Genomic DNA, 26,482 nt, shown 5'->3' on the forward strand with positions numbered 1-26,482 from the left:
GCTATGCCACTCCCATATATACCATCATTCCTTCTCTCCTACTCCCATAGATAAAAAAGAACAAAGGGGAACCCTAGGACAAAGTGTCCAGGATCCACAAATAGGATATCTCAGTGTAAACTAATGCTGCTAAAAAACCATAATTTATTAGTACATACTAGACATAAACAAAAATAGATACACACAAACAAATTCCCAAAATAAGGGGAAAAAATGTTTTAAAAAATGATATCTTACTGAGAAGGGAACCCAAAATGAAAAAGGGATAGGACAAGGCTAGTTGCTCCTAAATAGCAACTATAATGCAGATAATTAGCCCTAATCTTGGATATGTGAAAGCCAAGCAGGGACTCAAAGGGTTAACCCCTTAGAGAAATTAAAGCAGCCTAGAACCCCATTAATAGCCTAGTACAACATCAAGCAGCAGAGTATAGATATAGAGATACATGCCAATAGGCAGATAATAAGGAAAGGAAGTCTCTCTGGTAACAATTATGCCTAAAATTGCATTCCCCAGAGTGGTTTTTAGCAGCATTAGTTTACACTGAGATATCCTATTTGTGGATCCTGGACACTTTGTCCTAGGGTTCCCCTTTGTTCTTTTTTGTTAATTCATACATATAGGGTTATCCCCTATTATTGGATACTCTCAGGACACACTACACTGTTCCTGTCTTATGGGACTCCTTTGTCGTACTCCCATAGATACCATCACTCATCTGTCATGTCATCTCTCTCACTCCCATAAATACCATCATCCTCCTCTCCCACGTCATCTCTCCCACTCCGATTACTTCTCCTCTCATGTCATCTCTTCATCACTCTGTGTACAATATCTTGATTGCTTCCATAAATGCCATCTATTCCTATGCCACCTCTCTTTTTCAAACTCAACATCTCTCCTCCTCTCCAATGTTTCTCATTGTGGAGGTAAAGGAGTGCAAATACTTAGAAGGCTTCCTTGGGTGCCATGGCCCCAGGCCAGTCTATTTCAGACCCAAGATCTCAAGATAATAAACCCCCCACTACCTACCCAAACAATCAATGCGGTGTTGCCAATTACCACATAATTTATATTATTGTGTCTTACACAGAGTACATTTATGGCAGTATCGCTAATCTGATAGTGTGCCTGTGTTCCCTGTGTGGAGTATCCCTCCTCCTGTGTACAGCCTGCACCAGTGCCTCTCAATATATCATCCAATTCTTCATGAGCCTGGCTGTGGGGTCACTGACTGGTGATGCAGTGCTGCATCTTATACCACAGGTAACGGAATACATATTGCTATAGTTAATATGGAAACATATGTAGAATAGGGTATGTAGAGCTGAGAATGACATATGGGATAGGGAATGGAGAGCTGTGAGTAATATGTAGGACAGGGAATGGAGAGCTGTGAATAATATGTGGGATTGGGAATGGAGAGCTTTGAGTAATATTTAGAATAGTGAATGGAGAGCTATGAGTAATATGTAGGATAGGGAATGGGGAGCGGTAAGTATTGTGTAAGATAGGGAATGACGAGCTGTGAGTAATATGTAGGATAGTGAATGGAGAGCTGTGAGTAATATGTAAGATAGTGAATGGAGAGCAATGAGTAATATTTAGGATAGGGAATGGGGAGCTGTGAGTAATATGTAGGATCGGGATTGGGGAGCTGTGAGTAATATGTAGGATCGGGAATGGGGAGCTGTGAGTATTATGTAAGATAGGGAATGGAGAGCTGTGAGTAATATGTAGGATCAGGAATGGGGAGCTGTGAATAATATGTAGGATAGGGAATGGAGAGCTGTGATTAATGTGTTGGATAAGGAATGAAGAGCTATGAGTAATATGTAGGAAAGGGAATGGAGAGCTGTGAGTTAGGAAGTCTTCTTGTTTGGAATGAGGTGAGACAGATGAGGGTTTTGAGAAGTTTTGATTAGACCACTCAGTCTATTAGATATGAATATTAGATTGTTCTCTCTGTCCTGACTCTCTGAATCTGCTTGGTTTTGTTGGGTTTAGTTCCTGGGTCTGCACTCTCACAGTGACACAGATGGCCATAATCATGATGAAGAGGACGACCGGTCCCACGTATGGAAGCTACTGGTTGTTTTAGGAGGTCTCTATGCATTCTTCCTCCTTGAAAAACTCTTCGATATCTGCATGGGTCATGAGGTAAAAAGTATAAATAAAAATAAGAATGGTGAAAATGTATCAGCATGAAAACACAGATACATTTGTTAGTCATAGAATTATACACCTAATTTATTTCACTAATAAGACATTTGCTTTCTTGGTGGATCCTACTTCCACATTTCTCGAAGTAGTAATTGTATTTTCTAAAATCTTTCAACTACAGTTTCTGCCTTTCTTAATTGATGATGGTCATAAACACCTTAATCATAATGTCTCCAGTGAGTATCCCAGATATAATCAGAATGCTCCAGATATCACTGATGACTAATTCTGTTGTATAGGACACAGATGAACATTCCGGTCATGGACACAACCATGGCTTGTCTCTCCAGACCTACCATGAAGACCAGAACAAGCAGAAGTCCGAGTCGCAGGCAGACCTGGTAGGAGACTGATTACTAAACTAATTTCTTCCTACTAACCTTCCTGCTACATTGCTCATCTTTACTGGTTCCACTATGATCACCAACAATAGCATTATTTAGTATTAAAATAATATTATCTTGATAGATATATATGTATGTGTGTATATATATATATATATATGTGTGTGTGTTGGAAGGCCATTTGGCCTGAATTTGTGGGAGGAGTTATGATCCTATATAAACCCTACCCCCTCCCACTTACCTTTGTCGTGCAAGCTGTTTGTCTCCATAGTTACCTGCACTTCCTTTTCGTCATTCCCGCCAAGTCCTGTCTCAAGCAGGCTCCAGCAAGCAGTCCATTGCCAGCAGCTCCTGCCTCCATCTTCTGTGTCTGTCCACTGGCTTCTACCCGACTTCGCCGCTCGCTACCCGGCTTCCGGTCACGAGACCGGCACGTCCACGTAAGCATAAACGTGGGAAATGGCGTCCTGACTCGGGCCTAAAAAAGCGGGGATAGGCTCCCTTCATTACTTACCCATTCGTGCTCTTACTCCGTTCGTGTACTTCTGCGTTCGTTCGGCTAAGAGCCGACCACAGAGTACACACTCCTGTCGCTTACATTTTCGTATAAACTAACTACTATCCGCACGTTTAAAAATGTGTTTGTATGCTCCATTTAACCAAACACAGGAGTTCTTTCTCATTACAGTTCTCCTGTTCATTAGTTTACCGAAAGCAAGAGGCTACAATGTTTAAATTTCAAAATCTACTGTAATTGTACTTAGTTTGCTTTCACGTAACTAAGCACTCGCATTATTTATCCTATTTGGATTTATGTGTATTTATTACATGGCTCTTAAAGTCACCACTGGTTAAATAATATGTTTCTAATTTTCCCGCCCATGGTCACATAATTATGGGACTCCTATATTTTATGGAGTAAATCTTCTTAAAGCACAGTTTGACCACTTTTCTCTCATCAGTTACGTTTAAAAAAATACACCTCCAGGCATTATCATACCCTGCCGGGACTTAGGCTATTGTACTAGTCTTCTACGCAACTAAGGTCTCTCCGCTCATAGGTTAAGCCTTACGGCCCTTCTTCACCAGGCTCTTTACAGACCATTAGCATGATTTAAAACCTCCGTTCTTTAAAAGTCCTTATATACTGGTTCCTTACACTTAGACTGCATATGTTTTTGGGGTTTTACTACTTGTATTTTTCTTCAAACAAAGCTCCAATTAGAGGTACCCAGTATCCCGCATTTCGGTAACAGGTAAGAATGTTTACCATTTTACGTTTTCCCTTGAGGCCTCATTCAGCCTCGACAGCCTCATACAGTCCCCCACCTCTCAAAGTGGGTTCTAAACTTCGAGACGTACCTGGTCTAATATTCCTCACAAATGTCAACAACAATCTCATAATCATAATCCACCATATTACTACTATATTTAACGGTACGGTTAAATGACGGTTTTGTCATTGATTTCTACATATCATTACTTAGACCTGAGTCATTACCACAGCTCGCCAAGTCTTACGCCATCGACAACCTACAGGCTACCTGGTTCCGTGCTTTGCAGTATCAGGTATTGGTAATCTTACTCACTACGATTACGTTTCTCCTTAAGGCCTCACTTCGCCTTCGTATAATTCAAATAAAATTCACATTGTGGGACCCCAGGGGCTTGTCTCTAATTGACGGACAAATGTTCAGGTCCCTCAGCTTACCCGAGTTCTTACATTACGGTACCTCTGATACACACCTACCCATAAGTTCAACATTTTTACACTCATTATACCAGTGGCACGCCTCAGGCCCACTATCATCTTTTTCCCTAAGGTTTCCCGGATCGGGCCCGTTCCCTGCAGAAGCAAGAATATATGGTAATCTTGCGCATCAAAGAAACAGGACAAACCCTCAAGGTTTAAGTATCTACATACGTTATATCACACCATTCTAAGCCCCATCAGGCTAGAGAACTGGCATTGAGGGTTAGGCGCTGTCACCTAAGATACGCCCAACTAAGGATAACATTGATATCCTGGAATACTATCTGCATTTACACCCAGCTAGGCATCTGGTAGATTCTGGTGCCGGGTTTCTCACAGGGGTTCACACGGGCCTTATCGCCATTCCCACAGGTACACTCGTGTGCCCTAACCTATTATCTGCACCCTTTGACCCTCTTACGGTGGACCACCTTCTGTCCACAGCAGTCATACGCTGGTTTCACGATTGCCTCCTTCCAGTCTTCACACTTCTCATCTTGGCGTACCATTCCCATCGAGGTAGCCATTCACTATACCCTATAATACAGATCATAGACCTCTTCCGCACCGCACTCTACATCCATTCCCAGCATCAAACTCCCTCATTCCCGCCATGAAGTTCTCACTGCACTACGAAAATCGACCATGCCATACAAGCTATCACTTCAGTAAGTAGTAAGGCTTGGTTGAACAAGATGGACTTATCCAACACCTTTAATCTACTACCTATTCACTCTTCACTATGGCACCTGGTCTACGTTCGGGCGGCCATCCTCACTAACCATTTTGTGGCTGATTTACAGGCTGACTTGGCTGGCAGCAACCTCTCATCTCTTTTTAGTCTGCCTTTAGATTCCTGGCATCCACAACACAGCCGCTGACGCTCTTTCACGCTCAGTTCACGGTCTTCTTTTAGGCACACCCTACGACCCACTACGTACCATCCAGGATACCACCATTCCATGAGCTAATCTTGAACTAAGCACACAATTACACCTTGTACAGTTACACACGCTTCATGCAGTTTCACGACTACTCTATCACTCACACTAGGGCTTTGTATATTGTACCATGTCACAAGTAGAGTTTGCTTGATTCATGATTGTTGCAGTTAAATTATTGTAATTTTTTCCTCTTCCTCTAAATCAAGCATCTTATTTATACCTCCTGTGACGAGAGCAATCTCGCTACATTGCATTGGAGAAGCCTGGTTGCCCGCCTGCTGCCTTTGGACTATGGCCCTGGGAGATTGGGCCCTTTAAAAAACGTATTCAGCCCTAACAGAGTGCATGTCACTCATTCTGGCCCTTTAAATACAGTGGGGTCATTCGGCACTTGCCCTGTGTGAGCGGTGATACCCCAGATAGCTATGCCATGGAGCCCATTCATATAATGAAAGACTATGGGAAAGACTTTAGCTCCATGGCAATTGTGGTCTGAGCGCCATTCAATAATATGCGCTCAGATCTAAGCTATCTGGGGATATGTTGCATGTCTTTATTTTATGTAGTAAATGTAACCTTGTGTATTTTATTGTATTTTATGTCTTTTTGCAACCATGTGCTCAATGGAGTCTGCCTCTATCCCTGGATACAATTGGATTATTTTCCAATTGTCTCCAGGAAAGAGGGCTCTGTAAAACCGGTCTGGGCCAGATAGCCATGTGCCAGCCAGGGCCCAAAAGATATTTTACTAACTTTTGAACCCCTAGTCTGATTCATGCCATTTTTTAATATGTTGTTCCCCTGAATGGATTGATTGTGAATATGTAATTTTTATGTGAATGTGATGTATGGTTTTAGAGTTATGAAAGTTGGGTAGAAAGTATGTTTAACTGTATGTATAATTGAGTTTCCTCTCAGGATAAGGGGAGGGAATATGTGGGATGTAACTCATATGTGATTGGTTGTTTTATACCTCCCTGTGGGCGGTCCTGTATTTGAAAAGACTGTAATAAAAACCAGGCTGGGTGTGCCAGCACCTCAGACCACTGCTTGACCCTCAACACGGAGCCTTGTTTCGTTCTTGGGGGGTTCACTGTATCCTGTTGGAGACTGATTGCCAGGAGTGTAAGCTGATGGATGCTTTTACAGTTCATCTGCTAGCAGCTATTCGTGCGGTTCCAGTTTGGAGTGCTATTTTGTATCCAGTTTGGGAATTTGGTGTTCTGCAGTAGCTTTGCCTGTGTCTCAGAAAGGGGATTATCACCTAAACAGATTTTAACCCCTTGTCTGCTGAAACGGTCCGTAACAATTGGTGGCAAGCGGCGGGATCGTTACTACAGCCAGAAGGACAGCTACAGGAGACACCAGTTCTTTGGATTGTACAATTTGAGGGCAACGCATGTCTCAGTACAGCAACCCTGACAGCACCAGCAGTGGAGTACGATGAGGGTGTCATGGATGACCGAGATGCAGTCCGCAAAGGCATCTGGTACCAGGCACTGGGTATTGTGGAATATCTGCGGGACGAGAGGCTCCCCAAGGACGAGCAGCGACAACAAAAGCGACTAGCCCTGCGGATGCCTTTCCTGGGAGAGCAGCCCCTGGAAGAGTGGGTAGAAGATCTGAAGTACCTGATAAGGCGGGAGATGTGGCTGGAGGATGCCTACCTGGCGCTCTGGTGGTATGAAGCTCAGTACCTACCCCGGACAGCCGAGCATGACAAGCCAGAGGGAGATGAGTTTGATGGTCCTGGCTTGTTATGGGAGACTTTTGCAGAGCCTGAGTTTGGGAGCGCTACACAAGCCCGGTTCCAGGATCTCTTTGAGTGGAGGGAGAGCAGGTATGACTGGGATGACACTCATAAGATTGAGCAAGACCTGGTCCACCTGGTGACCCGGGAGATGGAGCTGGAACAGGGCTACCAAAATCTGTTCCACTCCAGTGAGAAGGCTCAGCAGGGAAGCGGAGACCCAGATCCAGACCCATTCAGCTGGGCAGATATTGAGGTGATTTACTGGGAAGAACCCCAGGTGGCCGGTGGAGATGGGACCGAGGTCTCTCCACTGGTCCTGCAGGGAATTGGGAGCCCAGTCTCCATTCCCCAGCGGCAGTGTGAAGTGCAGGGAGAGGAGAGCAGTGTCCTCCCTCCCCAGCGGCAGGCTGAGTTACAGGGGGCAGAGGTAGTTGTTCCTGCCCCCCAGCAGCAGAGTGATATGCCAGGAAGGCAGTGTGAAGTGCAGGGAGAGGAGAGCAGCATCCTCCCTCCCCAGCGGCAGGCTGAGTTACAGGGGGCAGAGGTAGTTATTCCTGCCCCCCAGCAGCAGCGTGATTTTTTGGGAATTGGGATCCCAGTCTCCATTCCCCAGCGGCCGAGTGATGTGCCGGGAATTGGGAGCCCAGTCTTCATTGCCCAGTGGCAGTGTGATTTGCCGGGAATTGGGAGCCCAGTCTCCATTCCCCAGCGGCAGGGTTATTTGTTGGGAATTGGGAGCCCAGTCTTCATTCCCCAGCGGCCGAGTGATGTGCCGGGAATTGGGAGCCCAGTCTTCATTCCCCAGCGGCCGAGTGATGTGCCGGGAATTGGGAGCCCAGTCTTCATTCCCCAGCGGCAGTGTGATGTGCCGGGAATTGGGAGCCCAGTCTCCAGTCCCCAGCGGCAGAGTATCCAGCAGGGAATAGAGAGCCCAGTCTCCTCTCCCCAGCAGCAGAACTCTGTTTTGGGAGGAGAGACAGTCGGTCTCCCTCCGCAAAGACTGGAAGTATGTATGGGAGAGGAGCTTGTTACCACCTCTCCCCAGCAACAGCTTAATATACCAGGGGGAGACTGTAAGCCCCACACCTGTGCAGATGGGACCGTGGTCTCTGCACTTACCACACAGGGCGTAGGGACGGTCGGTCCTACCCCCCACGACAGGGCTGTTTAGCCAAAGGGGAGACAGTCGGTCTCCCCCTCCGGCAGCAGAGCCGTGCACCTAAAGGGGAGACAGTCGGTCTCCCACAACCAGGCTCCAACCAGACTACTCCCGTGGTAGTGCTGGCACCAGGACAGAGTACCGCTGGTCTCTGCCCACTCAGCAACCCACCAAGGCAGCCTACCAGTCCCCCACACAGCCGTGGTGAGGCACCTGGACATGGACAAGATTCTCCCTTTCCCAGGTGTAGTAACCATTTATTGTGGGTGGGCTGTACTGTTTTTTTCTGTTTTGTGGGTGGGCTGCTGGACTAACAAGGGCACTGACCGGCAGGAGGTCAGGTACCCTGTTAGTCTGTTTGGAAAAGGGGAGAGATGTGACGAGAGCAATCTCGCCACATTGCATTGGAGAAGCCTGGTTGCCCGCCTGCTGCCTTTGGATTATGGACCGGCAGCTAAAGGGTTAATTTTACTGTGCAGAAGGATTTATTTCTCCCTTTCTGCACAGCCTTTGGACTATGGCCCTGGGAGATTGGGCCCTTTAAAAATCGTATTCGGCCCTAACAGAGTGCATGTCACTCATTCTGGCCCTTTAAATACAGTGGGGACATTCGGTACTTGCCCTGTGTGAGCGGTGATACCCCAGATAGCTATGCCATGGAGCCCATTCATATAATGAAAGACTATGGGAAAGACTTTAGCTCCATGGCAATTGAACTGTATGTGTGTGGTCAGAGCGCCATTCAATAATATGTGCTCAGACCTAAGCTATCTGGGGATATGTTGCATGTCTTTATTTTATGTAGTAAATGTAACCTTGTGTATTTTATTGTATTTTATGTATTTTTGCAACTATGTGCTCAATGGAGTCTACCTCTATCCCTGGATATAATTGGATTATTTTCCCATTGTCTCCAGGAAAGAGGGCTCTGTAAAACCGGTCTGAGCCAGATAGCCATTTGCCAGCCAGGGCCCAAAGATATTTTACTAACTTTTGAACCCCTGGTCTGATTCATGCCATTTTTTAATATGTTGTTCCCCTGAATGGATTGATTGTGAATATGTAATTTTATGTGAATGTGATGTATGGTTTTAGAGTTATGAAAGTTGGGTAGAAAGTATGTTTAACTGTATGTATAATTGAGTTTCCTCTCAGGACAAGGGGAGGGAATATGTGGGATGTAACTGATATGTGATTGGTTGTTTTATACCTCCCTGTGGGCGGTCCTGTATTTGAAAAGACTGTAATAAAAAACAGGCTGGGTGTGCCAGCACCTCAGACCACTGCTTGACCCTCAACACGAGCCTTGTCTCGTTCTTGGGGGGATTCACTGTATGCTGTTGGAGACTGATTGCCAGGAGTGTAAGCTGATGTATGCTTTTCCTGTTCGTCTGCTAGCAGCCATTTGTGAGGTTCCACTTTGGAGTGCTATTTTGTATCCAGTTCGGGAGTTTGGTGTTCTGCAGTAGCTGTCCCTGTGTCTCAGAAAGGGGTTTATCACCTAAACGGATTTTAACCCCTTGTCTGCTGAAACGGTCCGTAACACCTCCTATGCTGTCACTAAATTTTTTTACGTATCCAAGGTCAGCCACACACTATTAGTACTAATCCATTACTTCACGTCTAAACCTTCCATTAAAGTAAGCTACATCATGGCTTCCTTCGCTGGTCTCTCTTTTTCGCAAAAGTGCTGCAGCATCAGCTTCAAGCTGTTACACCCCAGTCTACATCATTAAGTGATGGGGCCAGGTAGTCCTCAGCTCAGTTACATTAATACCTCAATCTGAGTAAAACTGTCAGGATCAAGACAGGGATCCAACATGCAGTGTACTAAAACTATAAAGACGTATACCGGACCTTAGAGTGGCCGGACTAACGTCAAGCAAACAAGGAATGGTCAGGGACAAGCCGAGATCGAGGGAACGAGCAGACAGGTAAGCGTAAGCCGGGCCGAGTACAAGGGTAGGAGAGGGAAGCAAAGTCAAGAAACAAGCCAAGTCAAAACCGTAGAACACTAAGAGATATAAACGCACTGAGGGAACAGACAAGCTGAAACCACGACAGGGCAATGACTCACAGTAAGTGAGTACCTTTTATACCCTGTCACTTTAATTGATATCCACACCCCCAGAACGTCCAGGTTTGAGATTTCCCGTGGGTCCTGACGTCATTGATGTCATGACGTCGGCGGAGTTGCGCCGCGTCATAAAAGGGGGCGGGGCTGTCGCTGCCGGCGTCCAAAGTGCCGAAATTGCTGGAGGAGAAGGAGGTGTGAGTGGCAGGTACCATGACAGTACCCCCCTCTTAGGAACGCCCTTCGGGTGAAAAGGACCAGGACGAGACGAAAAACGGGCATGAAATGCCCGGAGAAGGCGAGGGGCGTGGTCATCAGCATGAGACACACAGGATCTTTCCTCAGGACCATATCCTTTCCAGTCAACAAGATACTGTAATCCCCCACGAGAGATGCAGGAGTCAAGAACTAAATTAACCTCAAATTCTTCCGGACCCTCGACCTGAACAGAAGAGGGAGGAGTCGGGGCAGAGGTGTATCTATTACAAACGAGAGGCTTCAGGAGCGAAACATGAAAAGAATCAGGAATGCGTAAACCAGGAGGAAGAGCAAGTTGATAAGCAACTGGGCTGATCCTCCTTAAGACTTTGTAAGGGACAATGTAACGAGGAGCGAATTTCATGGAAGGAACTTTCAACCTTATGTGTCTGGTACTTAACCACACCTTATCCCCCGGGTAAAAAACAAGAGCAGGCCTTCTGCGTTTATCAGCATGTTGTTTAAATAAAGCTGAAGTGTGACCAAGAACACGGTGAATCTGATCCCACAACTTCCTCAGATTGTCGACATGGACATCAACCATCGGTATACCCTGTGAGGAGGACACCGACAGACGAATGGTAGGGTGGAAGCCATAATTCATGAAGAAGGGGCTATTATGAGTAGACTCGCAAACCAAATTGTTGTGCGCAAACTCCGCCCAAGGAATCAAATCAACCCAATTATCTTGATGTTCAGATACAAAACAGCACAAATATTGTTCGATCTTCTGGTTGGTACGTTCAGCAGCCCCATTAGACTGGGGATGGTAGGCCGAAGAGAAATTCAATTTTATACCCAACTGGGAACATAAGGATCTCCAAAAACGAGAGACAAACTGGGGACCTCTATCAGAGACAATATCTGCAGGGATACTTACCATGCAAGCGAAAGATTTCCCTTGCAAAAATTTCAGCTAATTCGGGTGCAGAAGGAAGTTTGGGTAAGGGATAAAGTGAGACATTTTAGTAAACCTGTCAACAACCGTGAGAATAACTGTTTGTTTATTGGATACTGGTAATTCAACAATAAAGTCCATAGCTAGATTGGACCATGGTGTTTTAGGAATTTCTAAAGGTTGAAGTAGACCACATGGAAGGGTGTGAGGCTGTTTATTTTTAGCACAGACTACATGTAATGGACCGTTTCAGCAGACAAGGGGTTAAAATCCGTTTAGGCGATAATCCCCTTTCTGAGACAGGCACAGCTACTGTAAAAGCACCAAAACTCACGAATTGGATACAAGGGAATGCACCAAACTCCCGAACTGTATACCAGGGAATAAGGTAGCACTCCAAACTCCCGAACTGGAACCTCACGAATAGCTGCTAGCAGACGAACAGGAAAAGCTCCCAAGCGGCTCACACTCCTGTCAGTCAGTCCCTATCAGCATACAGTGAATCCCCCCAAGAACGAGACAAGGCTCCGTGTTGAGGGTCAAGCAGTGGTCTGTTTATTGAGGGCTACCTGCCCCTGTATTTATGCAGGTCTCCAACCTGGTGGACACTCCCCTAGGGGACTAGATGGAAGACTGTAACACAGACAGACATGTATCACATTACAGACACACAGAAGTAAAACATCCCCACAATGCATCCTGGCTTCCTCCCCTCTGCCCTGGAGATAATTGGAGAAGTAATTCAATTATCTCCCAGGACAAAGGTAAGACTCCATTACACACGTGGGGACCCAAATACAGTAATATGCTTTAAAATACATAAAGTTACTTTTTATACATTAAACACAGACATGTAACATATCCCCAGATAGCTCAGGTCTGAGTGCACATTACTAGGTGAATGGCACTCACACCACACGAATACAGTTTAATCGCCATGGAGCCAAAGTCTTTAATCACACGAATAGGCTCCATGGCATAGCTATCTGGGTTACCACAAATTCACATAAAAATACCGAATGAACGGCTATTCGGCTACATCCCCACGAATAGGAACCAGGAGACGGACATCTCAGCGGTGCCTGCACGTAATAGTGTCTGGGTTTGGTGCAGGAAAGCCGGGCAGAAAAGCGCTGGCTGCCCGGGGAGCTCCAGAACACCGCCATCGTGTGGCGCTAAGTGTAACCGCGACCACCCAGTAACAATCAATTAAGCTGCGGTTAACCGCAGCTACTGGGTGGTCAATTGCCGGCACACACTTGTTAAGCCGTGGTTAACCGCGGCTTCAGGGAGGTCGATTGGAGGCACACGCCAGCTTCTGGGTGGCCCACTAACAGCTTCTCACGGCTCTGGGGAGGCTGAAAAGGAGCTGATTGTTCGGTAGATAGAATCTACCGAACGGCTGTGCAGAAAGGGAAAAATAAATCTTTCTGCACAGTAAAATTAACCCTTTGGCTGCCGGTCCATAATCCAAAGGCAGCAGGCGGGCAACCAGGCTCCTCCAATGCAATGTGGAGAGATTGGTCTCGTCACACTACACAAGCCATAACATATTCCCTAACATCCTTATGTAAGGAAGGCCACCAAAAACTTTGGGAAATTTGGCAATCTTACTGTTGTGAAAGCATGAAAGTAATTCGCTCTGGAAATTGGGAGGTACAACATACTTTCCCTCCGGAGCAGGTATAGGTGCCATGCATTGAACCTTTTCAATATTTAGTAGCAACGGAGAGTGCACTTTCAGACTGGTGTTGGCTATAATATACTGGTTGGAAATTATAGAAGACATAGGGACTTCCGCAAAAGTGGCAGGTTCATGTTGACGCGAGAGCGTGTCTGCCTTGGTATTCTTGGATCCCGGTCTGTAGATAAGTATGTAATTAAAATGGGCAAGGAACAGGGACCAACGATCCTGTCTGGCGGACAATCTTTTGACCTCTCCGATGAAAGATAGATTCTTATGGTCAGTTAAAATAGTAACTGGTTGTAGAGTCCCTTCTAACAGATGCCTCCATTCCTTTAAGGCCAATATTATAGCCAATAGTTCTCTGTCTCCAATGTCATTTCTTCTCTCAGTGTCAGAAATTTTTTAGAAAAAAACCCACAAGGATGCAAAGGTTTATCCAACCCTTGTCTTTGTGACAGTACAGTCCCTATACCTGTCTCTGATGCATCAACTTCTAGCAAAAAAGGTAGAGAAGTGTCAGGGTGAACCAAAATCGGGGCAGAAGCAAAAGTCTCCTTGAGAGTCTTGAAGGTAGCCAAAGCCTCCGTAGACCAATTTTTGGTATTGACACCCTTCTTTGTCATGTTAGTAATGGGTGCTATTATGGAAGAAAACCCGTTAATGAAGCGCCTATAATAATTGGAGAATCCGATAAACCTTTGTATGGCTTTGAGTCCAGTGGGCAAAGGCCAGTTTAAAATAGACTGAAGTTTACCAGGGTCCATCTTGAAACCTTCATCGGAAATGACATAACCCAGAAAATCTATCTGGGATTGGTCAAAACTACCAATTTGCAGTACAACCCGTGTTGTAAACGTTTGTGCAACACTTTTCCAACTTGTCTGTGGTGAATCTCCTTGTCTCTGGAATGTATCAGTATATCGTCCAAGTATGCTATACATTCCTCTTGGAATTCTCTCAACACCTCATTGATTAGTTCCTGAAAGACAGCTGGGGCATTACATAGCCCGAATGGCATAACTGTATATTAATAGTGACCGTAATGGGTATTGAATGCAGTTTTCCATTCATCACTCTGCCGGATTCTAACCAAGTTATAAGCTCCTCGTAAGTCCAACTTGGTAAAAATTGTGGAACCCTTGAGTCTATTGAATAACTCGGTAATCAGAGGAATAGGATAAGCATTTTTAATTGTTATCCCGGTAGTCTATGCATGGCCTCAGAGTGCCATCCTTTTTTGTGACAAAGAAAAATCCAGCCCCCACTGGTGATGTAGACCTTGTCCAAGTTTTCCTTTATATATGCCTCTAGTACTAGGTTCTCCTTAGTAGATAATGGATACAGAGTACCTCTGGGAGGCATCGTGCCAGGTAGAAGTTTAATAGTGCAGTCAAATGACCTATGGGGAGGTAAGGTGTCAGCTCTCCCTTTATCAAAGACTGTTTTAAGATCCTGCTATTGGGGAGGTATCTGTAAGTCAGAAACCTGTGAAGAGTTGGTAGGTATGTTTGCTCTGGGAGCTGGGGTGATCCGTTGCAAGCATCTGCCATTACAACCTAAACCCCATGACGTTATCTCTCCTAGTTCCCAGTCAATGACGGGATTGTGTTTTCTTAACCATGGATACCCCAGAACTACAGGAAATGAAGGTGAAGAAATTAACAGTAAGGATATCATTTCTTCGTGTAATGCGCCAATCGTAGCTTTGATTGGTATGGTCTCATGAGAAATCACGGGCTCTGATAGTGGTCTACCATCTATGGCCTCAATGGCCAAGGGTGTCTCTCTTAAATGAAAAGGAAGGAGTTGTTTCTTGGCAAAGGTGAGATCCATGAAGCTTTCTGCTGCTTCAGAATCTATTAGGGCAAAGGTATTAGCCTAACTCTTCTCCCAGATCAAAGAGATAGGGACTAGAAGCATATGGTCTTTCTGTTTATTTATAGAGGACGAGATCGCATCACAGCAGTAAGGCCTATCCTCTGGAGGTACTTAGGTGCGAGCGTTTCCCGGCCTAGTGGGGCAGGTAAGGCGTAGGTGACCCCTTTGTCCACAATATAAACAGAGACCATCACTTCTCCTGTATTGTCTCTCCTGTTCAGTTAAGTGAGTAGCCCCTAATTGCATTGGCTCAGGTAGTGCTAGAGCCATAGAATCGGAATTCTGGAATGAGGGAGCTAATCTGATGGACGGTCTACGGATTCTCTCTCTGGTGTTCTGTCTTTGTCTCATACATTCGTCTATACGAGGAATAAACAAAATCAGATGTTCCAAATTCTCAGGAAGTTCTCTAGTGGCCACCTCATCTAAAATTTTATCAGATAATCCATTTAATCCATTTAGAAAAACATCCATAAAGGCTTGTTCGTTCCATTTTACCTCAGAGGCCAAAAATCGTAATACTGATGAGTATTATTTCCTTGCCTGAGACGTAGCAATGCCTTAGCGGCGTTGGCCCTTCTTCCTGGAGGATCGAAAGTTCTCCTAAATGTTTCCACAAAAGCATTATAATTATATACTAGTGGGTTATCATTTTCCCATAACGGATTAGCCCATCTAAGTGCCCTATCTATCAGTAAGGTTATGATAAATCCAACCTTAGCTCTGTCAGTAGGATAGGCCTGTGGTTGTAATTCGAAATGAATGATAATCTGGTTCAGAAAACCCCGACAAGTCTCTGGTGAACCTCCATAACGTAATGGTGAAGTAATCCTGGAGGAAGCCCCTACAGTAGCTACCTCTAGGCCTGTGTTAACTGGAGCAATAAAACAAGTCTCCTCAGGCTGCAGATTCGGCCGAGATAATAGTGACTGTAAAGCCATAGCCATTTGGCCCATTCTATGGTCCATGGCTTCAAATCTAGAGTCCTGAGAGGAGCCCTGGGAACTAGTACCTGCAGGATCCATTGGCCCTGTCGTAATGTCAGGATCAAGACAGGGATCCAACACGCAGTGTACTAAAACTATAAAGACGTATAACGGACCTTAGAGTGGCCGGACTAATGTCAAGCAAACAAGGAATGGTCAGGGACAAGCCGAGATCGAGGGAATGAGAAGACAGGTAAGAGTAAGCCGGGCCGAGTACAAGGGTAGGAGAGGGAAGCAAAGTCAAGAAACAAGCCAAGTCAAAACCGTAGAACACTAAGAGATATAAACGCACTGAGGGAACAGACAAGCTGAAACCACGACAGGGCAATGACTCACAGTAAGTGAGTACCTTTTATACCCTGTCACTTTAATTGATATCCACGCCCCCAGAACATCCTATTTTGAGATTTCCCACGGGTCGTGACATCATTGACGTCATGACGTCGGCGGAGTTGCGCCGAGTCATAAAAGGGGGCGGGGCTATCGCGACCGGCGTCCAAAGTGCCGAAATTGCTGGAGGAGAAGGAGGTGTGAGTGGCAGGTACCATGAGAAAAACTCCTTACAAGCTTTCAGTACACAAGCTGTATAACCTTGCAATAAAGTGTGTTTTTTTTTTTTAAATCCTCTTTTACAGGCCTACTCGTACGTTGGTTTCGGCACACCTCAACCAACTTTGCTTCTCCTTCTACATTCCATTACGTATTAGATAAATTCCGAGCACAAGTTGGAAGGCCATTTGGACTGAATTTGTGGGAGGAGTTATGATCCTATATAAACCATACCCCCCCTACTTACCTTTGTCGTGCAAGCTGTTTGTCCCCACCCACCTACACCCATATTTATTAACAATTCACCTTGTGGGCCCTCTTTTACAGGCCTTACTCGTACGTTGGTTTCGGCACACCTCAACCAACTTTGCTTCTCCTTCTACATTCCATTACGTATTAGATAAATTCCGAGCACAAATATATATATGTGTGTGTGTGTGTGTGTGTGTGTGTGTGTGTGTGTAGTATATGACAAAAGTGAGTACACCCCTCACATTTTTGTAAATATTTTATTATATCTTTTCATGTGACAACACTGAAGAAATGAAAATACACACAAAGGTTGTGGAAAATGTGGCGCTATACAGTTATAATGTTCAGAATGAATTTAGCTGCTATACACACTCCGTGGGTACTCCTATAAACCCAACACACATAAATCACCAAAAACAAAAGAGAAAATGTTAAGATTTATCAGGTGTCTATACCCTTTAAACCCTCAATTTTCATGAGTGTAGCGCTAAGTGTAGAAATGAGTGAATATATACATATATATATATTGTGCTGAAAGGCACTTACCCTCTATATCATACTTGTATTCCCATGTACATATAGAGAGAAAAAAATAGAAATATATACAGATAATAGTGCAGTTTGTCAAATGAATGTTTTAAAATACTTATGTGAGTTATAATGTGGATAAACTCACATTTTTAGAGCCTTTTACAGTTGTAAGGCTCTAAACTTCCAGATGTCTGTGTCTTTTGGGTAGATCACACAACCCCTCTCTCACGGAGAAGAAGCGTATGTTCCTCTCCAAAGTATACAGAAGGAAACAGAGATGATCCAATCTAAGTGTAGTATTTTAAAATACTGATATATATCAATATAAATAAAATACAAAAGTGCTCACCTTGTTTAGAGCCTTTTGGTAACTGGCTCTAAGTAGATATGCCCAGTGTCAGTTTGTGGGGTGACACTGCCCCTCTCTGGAATCACTTGCACAGGATACAATAAATTTATAAGTATAAAAACTATATTTATTGTGAACAAGTAAATATTAAAATGTATACATTCTATATATTAGAAAACAAAAAATGTAAAATCTTATAAAAACAATACTAATGTATTAAGTGGTCTAAATATAAGTCCACTTTTAGCCAAACGCGTTTCACTGAAAATCTGCTTCCTCAGTCAGCTTCAAGGTGTCTTCTGTCTCTTTTTAAATCCTCATTCACCCGCCAAAACTCTTCATTTCCAGTCCGGTGTGTTGGTGTGACGCGGCCAAAATATTGTCGCGTCACTTCCGGTTTCTTTTGTACTACATGCCCCATGATTCTTTGCGTTCGTGAATGTCACTTCCAGTAGATTTCGATGTGGTGATGGGTAATGTAGTCCTAAATATCGCCACCATCTAGTCTTTTTTTTCAGTCCATATGAGGCTCAAAGTATAAAAACGGAGTGACGAAAAAGGATATTAGAAGAATAAGAAGGAGTTTATCAATGTTCAATGTCACATATTAAACAAAAACAATAAATAAAAACACATAGCAAATACATCAATTCAAGTTTATAAACTATTATTAGTTCTCAAATAATTCATTGTTATCATTCTATGAATTTACGCTTTTCAGAAGGGGGATAATTGAAGTTAATCCTTATCTTAATCTTATAGATGTATTATATGAATATGAAAGGTGATATTACCTCCAGATTCCATTCATAACATATATGAGTAAAAACTGCCCTTTATTTTATATGTTTGTAACAAACTTGTATATAGATTCCCATAATGTAAAAAAATCAAAGTGATAACAATATATGATTTAGGTGGCTATGATGTTCATCTCACTTCCAGTTAATGTATCTTATCTCTTTATCACTAGGTAAAATGCTTTTAGATAACAACCTATTTGGGAAATTAATAACTTCAATAAAAAAATGAAAATTCTATTAATTGAATTGATTTACAAGATTTTTAAAAATGAATCAATTAAAAAAATATATATTTTAAATAAAAAATTGATAAGTATAAAATATATTAGGAGCGTGGATAAAAAAAAAGAATATATATATATATTTTTAAAAAATCTATAGAAAATGACATAATTCAAAATCTGCATTTAGACCTAAGGGGGCTAAAGTATTTTAAGTATTTATAGAAAAAGGATATGAGGAAATTTCTCTTATAAACGCTATAAAAGAAGTAGAAACCATGGAGAGGTCTTCCCTATTAAAATATAATCCCAAAACAAAAAATGAACATAACATCTTACCTTTTATTTTTAATTTCAATCAGGAGAGCCACAAAATAAAATGGATAATAAATAAACATTGGCCCATGTTAAGAAATTACCCAATGCTACATTCCATATTACCAGAAAAACCCAGATTTATTTATAGAGGAGCTCCTAATTTCAAACAATAACTGGTACATAACCATATAAAAGATCAAACATCTATCCCTTTTGTTCAAAATAAGGGCTTTTTTGGTTGTGGGCAATGTCTAGTTTGTAGCAACACAAAAAGTGCCAAAAGACATATTACAGAGTTTTTTGAGTCTAAAAGAGAAAGAAAATATAAAATACGTGAAATGACCACATGTTTCTCGAAGCGAGTCATATACATATTGAAATGTTCTTGCAATCTCCTTTATGTAGGCAGAACAAAACGCCCTTTGAATGTAAGAATAAATGAACTTGTACGGAACATAAGAAAAGGTTACGAAAAACATAGTGTTTCGGATCATTTCAGATTAGTACATAATAATGACCCACAATTTTTAGATTTTTATGCCATCCAAAAAGTTACATTAAACTGGCGAGGGGAAGACGAAATAAGGAAATTAGGGAAAAATCTAAACAAAATGGATTTTTAACTTAAATACTTTAGCCCCCTTAGGTCTAAATGCAAATTTAGAATTATGTAATTTTCTATAGATTTTTTAAAAATATATATATATATTCTTTTTTTTTTATCCACGCTCCTAATATATTTTATACTTATCAATTTTTTATTTAAAATATATATTTTTTTAATTGATTCATTTTTAAAAATCTTGTAAATCAATTCAATTAATAGAATTGTCATTTTTTTATCTTATAGGTTGTTATCTAAAAGCATTTTACCTAGTGATAAAGAGATAAGATACATTAACTGTAAGTGAGATGAACATCATAGCCACCTAAATCATATATTGTTATCACTTTGATTTTTTTACATTATGGGAATCTATATACAAGTTTGTTACAAACATATAAAATAAAGGGCAGTTTTTACTCATATATGTTATGAATGGAATCTGGAGGTAATATCACCTTTCATATTCATATAATACATCTATAAGATTAAGATAAGGATTAACTTCAATTATCCCCCTTCTGAAAAGCGTAAATTCATAGAATGATAACAATGAATTATTTGAGAACTAATAATAGTTTATAAACTTGAATTGATGTATTTGCTATGTGTTTTTATTTATTGTTTTTGTTTAATATGTGACATTGAACATTGATAAACTCCTTCTTATTCTTCTAATATCCTTTTTCGTCACTCCGTTTTTATACTTTGAGCCTCATATGGACTGAAAAAAAAGACTAGATGGTGGCGATATTTAGGACTACATTACCCATCACCACATCGAAATCTACTGGAAGTGACATTCACGAACGCAAAGAATCATGGGGCATGTAGTACAAAAGAAAGCGGAAGTGACGCGACAATATTTTGGCCGCGTCACACCAACACACCGGACTGGAAATGAAGAGTTTTGGCGGGCGAATGAGGATTTAAAAAGAGACAGAAGACAGAAGACACCTTGACTGAGGAAGCCGATGTTCGGTGAAACGCGTTTGGCTAAAAGTGGACTTATATTTAGACCACTTAATACATTAGTATTGTTTTTATAAGATTTTACATTTTTTGTTTTCTAATATATAGAATGTATACATTTTAATATTTACTTGTTCACAATAAATATCGTTTTTATACTTATAAATTTATTGTATCCTGTGCAAGTGATTCCAGAGAGGGGCAGTGTCACCCCACAAACTGACACTGGGCATATCTACTTAGAGCCAGTTACCAAAAGGCTCTAAACAAGGTGAGCACTTTTGTATTTTATTTATATTGATATATATCAGTATTTTAAAATACTACACTTAGATTGGATCATCTCTGTTTCCTTCTGTATACTTTGGAGAGGAACATACGCTTCTTCTCCGTGAGAGAGGGGTTGTGTGATCTACCCAAAAGACACAGACATCTGGAAGTTTAGAGCCCTACAACTGTAAAAGGCTCTAAAAATGTGAGTTCATCCACATTATAACTCACATAAGTATTTTAAAACATTCATTTGACAAACTGCACTATTATCTGTATATATTTCTATTTTTTTCTCTCTATATGTACATGGGAATACAAGTATGATATAGAGGGTAAGTGCCTTTCAGCACAATATATATATATGTATATATTCACTCATTTCTACACTTAGCGCTACACTCATGAAAATTGAGGGTTTAAAGGGTATAGACACCTGATAAATCTTAACATTTTCTCTGTTGTTTTTACTGAAGAAATTACACTCTGCTACAATGTAAAGTAGTACGTGTACAGCCTGTATAACAGTGTAGATTTTCTGTCCCCTCAAAATAACTCAACACACAGCCATTAATGTCTAAACCTTTGGCAACAAAAGTGAGTACACCCCTTAGTGGAAATGTCCAAATTGGGCCCAATTAGCCATTTTCCCTCTCTGGTGTCATGTGACTCGTTAGTGTTACAAGGTCTCAGGTGTGAATGGGGAGCAGGTATGTTAAATTTGGTGTTATTACTCTCACACTCTCTCATATTGGTCACTGGTAGTTCAATATGGCACCTCATGTCAAAGAACTCTCTGAGGATCTGAAAAAAAGAATTGTTGCTCTACATAAAGATGGCCTAGACCAGGGGTAGGCAACCTTCGGCACTCCAGATGGTGTGGACAGCATCCCCCAGGCTTTTACACCCATAATGCTGGCAAAGCATCATGGGATGTGTAGTCCAAAACATCTGGAGTGCCAAAAGTTGCCTTTGCCTGGCTTGGGCTATAAGAAAATTGCCAGACCCTGAAACTGAGCTGCAGCACGGTGGACAAGACCATACAGCGGTTTCACTCAGAACAGGCCTCGCCATGGTCGTATCACGTATTCATCCGCTTATAAAAATGTGATTAATGGAATTTACTGTTCAAACAGAAAATCTGCCGAACAATATTACTGTCCTGACAGGAAAAGTTGTGCCGAACAATATAACTGTCCTGACAGGAAAAGTTGTGCCGAGCAGCAATCAAATCCACAGGAGGGTTTGTGCTGAGCAGCAATTATGCAAATGGGAACCTGGGGTCAAAGGTCGATTAGCCTATCAGATCCAGAGGAGGGGTATTTAGGCTCAGTTCTCATCCTGCTCAGTGCCCTGTCGTTCCCTTGTGGTTGTCCGAGAGCGTGTTATTGATTCTGGTAATTCTGGTTATTTGACTTTGGCATTGTTTTTGACTTCCCTGTTTTCTGGCATCCCTGACCCCTGGCTTTTCCTTATTTTTGTGCCTCTTTCTGTATCCCTTGACCTTGGCTATTCCTGACTATTCTTTGGTACGTTAGTCTGGTCATTCTAAGGTCCGGTATACGTTACCTATCAGTCCTCTGTGTTACACAATTCTACGTGCTGGATCATACTGTAATCCTGACAAGTCGACCAAAGAAGTTGAGTGCACATGCACATGAGTCAAGGCTGCGAGTTGAGGGTCATTTGTTTAATGAGCACAAAGGCATTTCTTATATACAGTTTTCCCCACAAGGTTACCACCCACGTGGACCTTGTGGACCAAAGGACACAAAGTCACAACAGCCAATCAACACAGTATTGTACAGTTAGACACTCCCTGCTAATGTACACAAACCCTCCCCTCCCCTCTGCCTGTGATACAATTACCAAACACAATGGACTAACTCAATTAACACAGACAGTAAATATCCAGTTTTACCCAGTCGAGAAACACCTCAAAACAACAACATATCCCCACATTATACATCCCTGGATAGCCCTGATCTGGGTGAACAACATATCCAAAAATCACCCAGATCAGAGCAGAGGTTCAAAAGATTTATGGAAGTCACATTTGACCGACCGCAAGCATGGCTTTCATGCCCAAAACAGTTCTACAGATTTAGGCTGTGTGGCCGGTCTATCTTCTCCTCTATCCTGGAGATAATTGGCTCAACTGGCTGTGGTAACTTAATCATCTCCAGGTACAGGGAATATCTCTAAGTCAAAAACTGTTACAAAAAACACATAAAAATACATAACTCTTTTAATAGATTGCTTGGATCTGAGCGTTCAATATGTCCAATGTTAAAAGTACCCTATTGTACAAGGAAGGGTGGGGTCAGACAATAGCAAGGGCTGATGAGAGATTGAGGAGGGACAAAGCAGCCAGTTTCAACTGGTCTGGCAGTGTCCCTGGGACAATGCCCTGCTGGAGAACAATAGGGCAGGAAAAAGGGGGAGGGGAAGAGGCACATTCTCCCATGGAAGTCACTTTTTAGCATGTCTTTTTGCAGGGCCCATAGTCTTGGGGCAAGAGGCTGGCAATCAGGCCCCTCCAGAAGCCAGTGGCGAGGGGTAGTTCGTCACATTTGGTTCACATGGTGTCAAGCGTGTGTGGCGGCAACCAGGTGAGGAATACAAAGACAAGTGTGTCTTGCCTACAGTCAAGCATGGTGGTGGGAGCGTCATGGTCTGGGCCTGCATGAGTGCTGCCAGCACTGGGGAGCTACAGTTCATTGAGGGAACCATGAATTCCAACATGTACTGTGACATACTGAAGCAGAGCATGGTCCCCTCCCTTTGGAGACTGGGCTGCAGGGCAGTATTCCAACATAACGACCCCAAACACACCTCCAAAGACCACTGCCTTGCTAAAGAAGCTGAAGGTAAAGGTGATGTCTCCAGACCTAAACCCTATTGAGCATGAGTGTGGCATCCTCACACGGAAGGTGGGGGAGTGCAAGGTCTCTAACATCCACCAGCTCCGTGATGTCATCATGGAGGAGTGAAAGAGGACTCCAGTGGCAACCTGTGAAGCTCTGGTGAACTCCATGCCCATGAGAGTTAAGGCAGTGCTGGAAAATAATGGTGACCACACAAAATATCGGCACTTTAGGCCCAATTTGGACATTTCCACTTAGGGGTCTACTCACTTTTGTTGCCAACGGTTTAGACATAAATGGCTGTGTGTGGAGTTTTTTTAGGGGACAGCTAATTTACCCTGTTATTCAGGCTGTACACTTACTACTTTACATTGTAGCAGTGTCATTTCTTCAGTGTTGTCACATGACAAGATATAATAAAATATTTGCAAAAGTGTGAGGGGTGTACTCACTTTTGAGAGAAGGTGCATCTCACAAGGCACCGAAACGCACGTCGGGCGTTCTTTTCAGTTTGGTTATCGGCACTGGGCATCTGTGGATCTAGAACTATGTTTTCCATATGATTTATTTAACTTCTTGATTTTCACTTCTTTTGTCTTTGTTTCTATGCCTGTCTAGTTAGATTACCAGGGAGAGAGGCTTTTTATTCATTTACATTGTCAGTTTTTTAGATACTGACGTTCTAACTACATACTGCACTCTCTCCCCCTATTCTACTATTGACAGTACTTTTTCTCCTTAGTCCTGTCTGCAATTTAACTCTCTCTATGCTGATTTAAGATTGATTGTTTGGGACTATGTTTAGCCCCACACTGTATTCTGCTGTTTATTGAGTCTCTAAGCCTATAAGACATGGCACAGGAATACTAAGAGTAATCCTTGAGATAGCCCAGAGATTGCCCAGAGATTGCGATTGATCCTTTCCAAGGTAGCCAATATAATTTCTAATAAAGTTGTAATCCAGGATTGGGTATCATACCCCTATACAGATTTGTACTATACCCCTACCTGGCTTCTATCTCTGGTTGCATATTAGCATTTGTATCGTTTGTATATACTTGGTTTATTTATCATTTCTTGGTCTCAACAGTATTTATTAATTTTTACATCCTTATTATAGCCAGTATATAGTTACAATTACACTGCTATACATATATCCAGGAGATGCATCTGACCTCAGAGCTCTGTATGCACTGAGACAAGTAGCATCTACCCTTTGTTTTTTGTTCTTTGTTTACGTTGGGGTTAAGCCCCTTGAGACCCCTGGAGTCTCTCTGCGGTACTTAAGATGATGGGCTGCACTTGGCACTGTTACCTCTTTGGGTTGAGTGCACGGGAGTATACTTATCGTCTTATTCTCTCTGTTTTCTCTTATCAGAAAAGAGAATTATTATAGCATTGTGATATCATAGCACAAATAAAGTGAAATCTGGTAAGTCAGTTACTGCACCATTGTCCCTTCTTGAGCTGGGCACGATCAACTGTTCAGTGATTTACAGCTTATCTCCCTGTATATTTATTGATTATCTGATCTGATATTCTCCACAAATGAACAATTGTATTTTTGTTGCAGGTAAATTCTGATGATGTGGAAGGGGCTGGGAAAATTAAAATAAGAAAATCTCGTGGTATGTATTATGAACCTTATGGCACCTTTATACTGAGGATTTAAAATCTTGCACCATAGACATAGAATGTTCTCGGGACCCAAATTCAGAAGGACAGTAGCCCAAACTTAAAATGGGAGATTGCAGAATGAAAAAAAATAAACATTATTCATACAGTCTCCACTCCTTCAAAAAATCATTAGAAACCCACTTCTTCATAAAAGCGTATCAATTAAACTGTTAATAGCTCCCAACTGATTCTTCTCTTGCAACTGTCATTAGTCTAATACTATCCTTACCTTTTGTGTCACTTTACCCCACTCCCTCTAGCATGTAAGCTAATTGAGCAGGGCCCTCAACCCCTCTGTTACTGTGTCACCATACTCCACTCCCTCTAACATGTAAACTCACTGAGCAGGCCCTCAATCCCTCTGTTACTGTGTCACTATAACCCACTCCCTCTAACATGTAAGCTAATTGAGCAGGCCCTCAACCCCTCTGTTACTGTGTCACCATAACCCACTCCCTCTAACATGTAAACTCACTGAGCAGGGCCCTCAATCCCTCTGTTACTGTGTCACTATACCCCACTCCCTCTAGCATGTAAACTCACTGAGCAGGCCCTCAATCCCTCTGTTACTGTGTCACCATAACCCACTCCCTCTAACATGTAAACTCACTGAGCAGGGCCCTCAATCCCTCTGTTACTGTGTCACTATACCCCACTCCCTCTAACATGTAAGCTAATTGAGCAGGCCCTCAACCCCTCTGTTACTGGGTCACCATAACCCACTCCCTCTAACATGTAAACTCACTGAGCAGGGCCCTCAATCCCTCTGTTACTGTGTCACTATACCCCACTCCCTCTAACATGTAAACTCACTGAGCAGGGCCTCAATCCCTCTGTTACTGTGTCACTATAGCCCAATCCCTCTAACATGTAAACTCACCGAGCAGGGCCCTAAATCCCTCTGTTACTGTGTCACTATACCCCACTCCCTCTAACATGTAAACTCACTGAGCAGGCCCTCAATCCCTCTGTTACTGTCACTATACCCCACTCCCTCTAACATGTAAACTCACTGAGCAGGGCCCTAAATCCCTCTGTTACTGTGTCACTATACCCCACTCCCTCTAACATGTAAACTCACTGAGCAGGGCCCTCAATCCCTCTGTTACTG

At 42.7% G+C, this 26,482-nt stretch overlaps 1 protein-coding gene across 1 annotated transcript in view; it reads left to right on the forward strand.

The window, feature by feature from the left end:
* The window catches only part of SLC39A4 (solute carrier family 39 member 4), a 176,198-nt gene that overhangs the window by 100,787 nt on the left and 48,929 nt on the right, over nt 1–26,482 (forward strand). Inside the window, exons 6-9 of the mRNA XM_063450893.1 lie at nt 1,095–1,267; nt 2,009–2,161; nt 2,464–2,565; nt 25,268–25,322. Of these exons, the coding sequence (XP_063306963.1) occupies nt 1,095–1,267; nt 2,009–2,161; nt 2,464–2,565; nt 25,268–25,322 (483 nt within the window). The remainder of the gene's footprint in view (nt 1–1,094; nt 1,268–2,008; nt 2,162–2,463; nt 2,566–25,267; nt 25,323–26,482) is intronic.

This window comes from Pelobates fuscus, chromosome 4 (genome assembly GCF_036172605.1).
Source record: "Pelobates fuscus isolate aPelFus1 chromosome 4, aPelFus1.pri, whole genome shotgun sequence".
Lineage (NCBI taxonomy): Eukaryota > Metazoa > Chordata > Amphibia > Anura > Pelobatidae > Pelobates > Pelobates fuscus.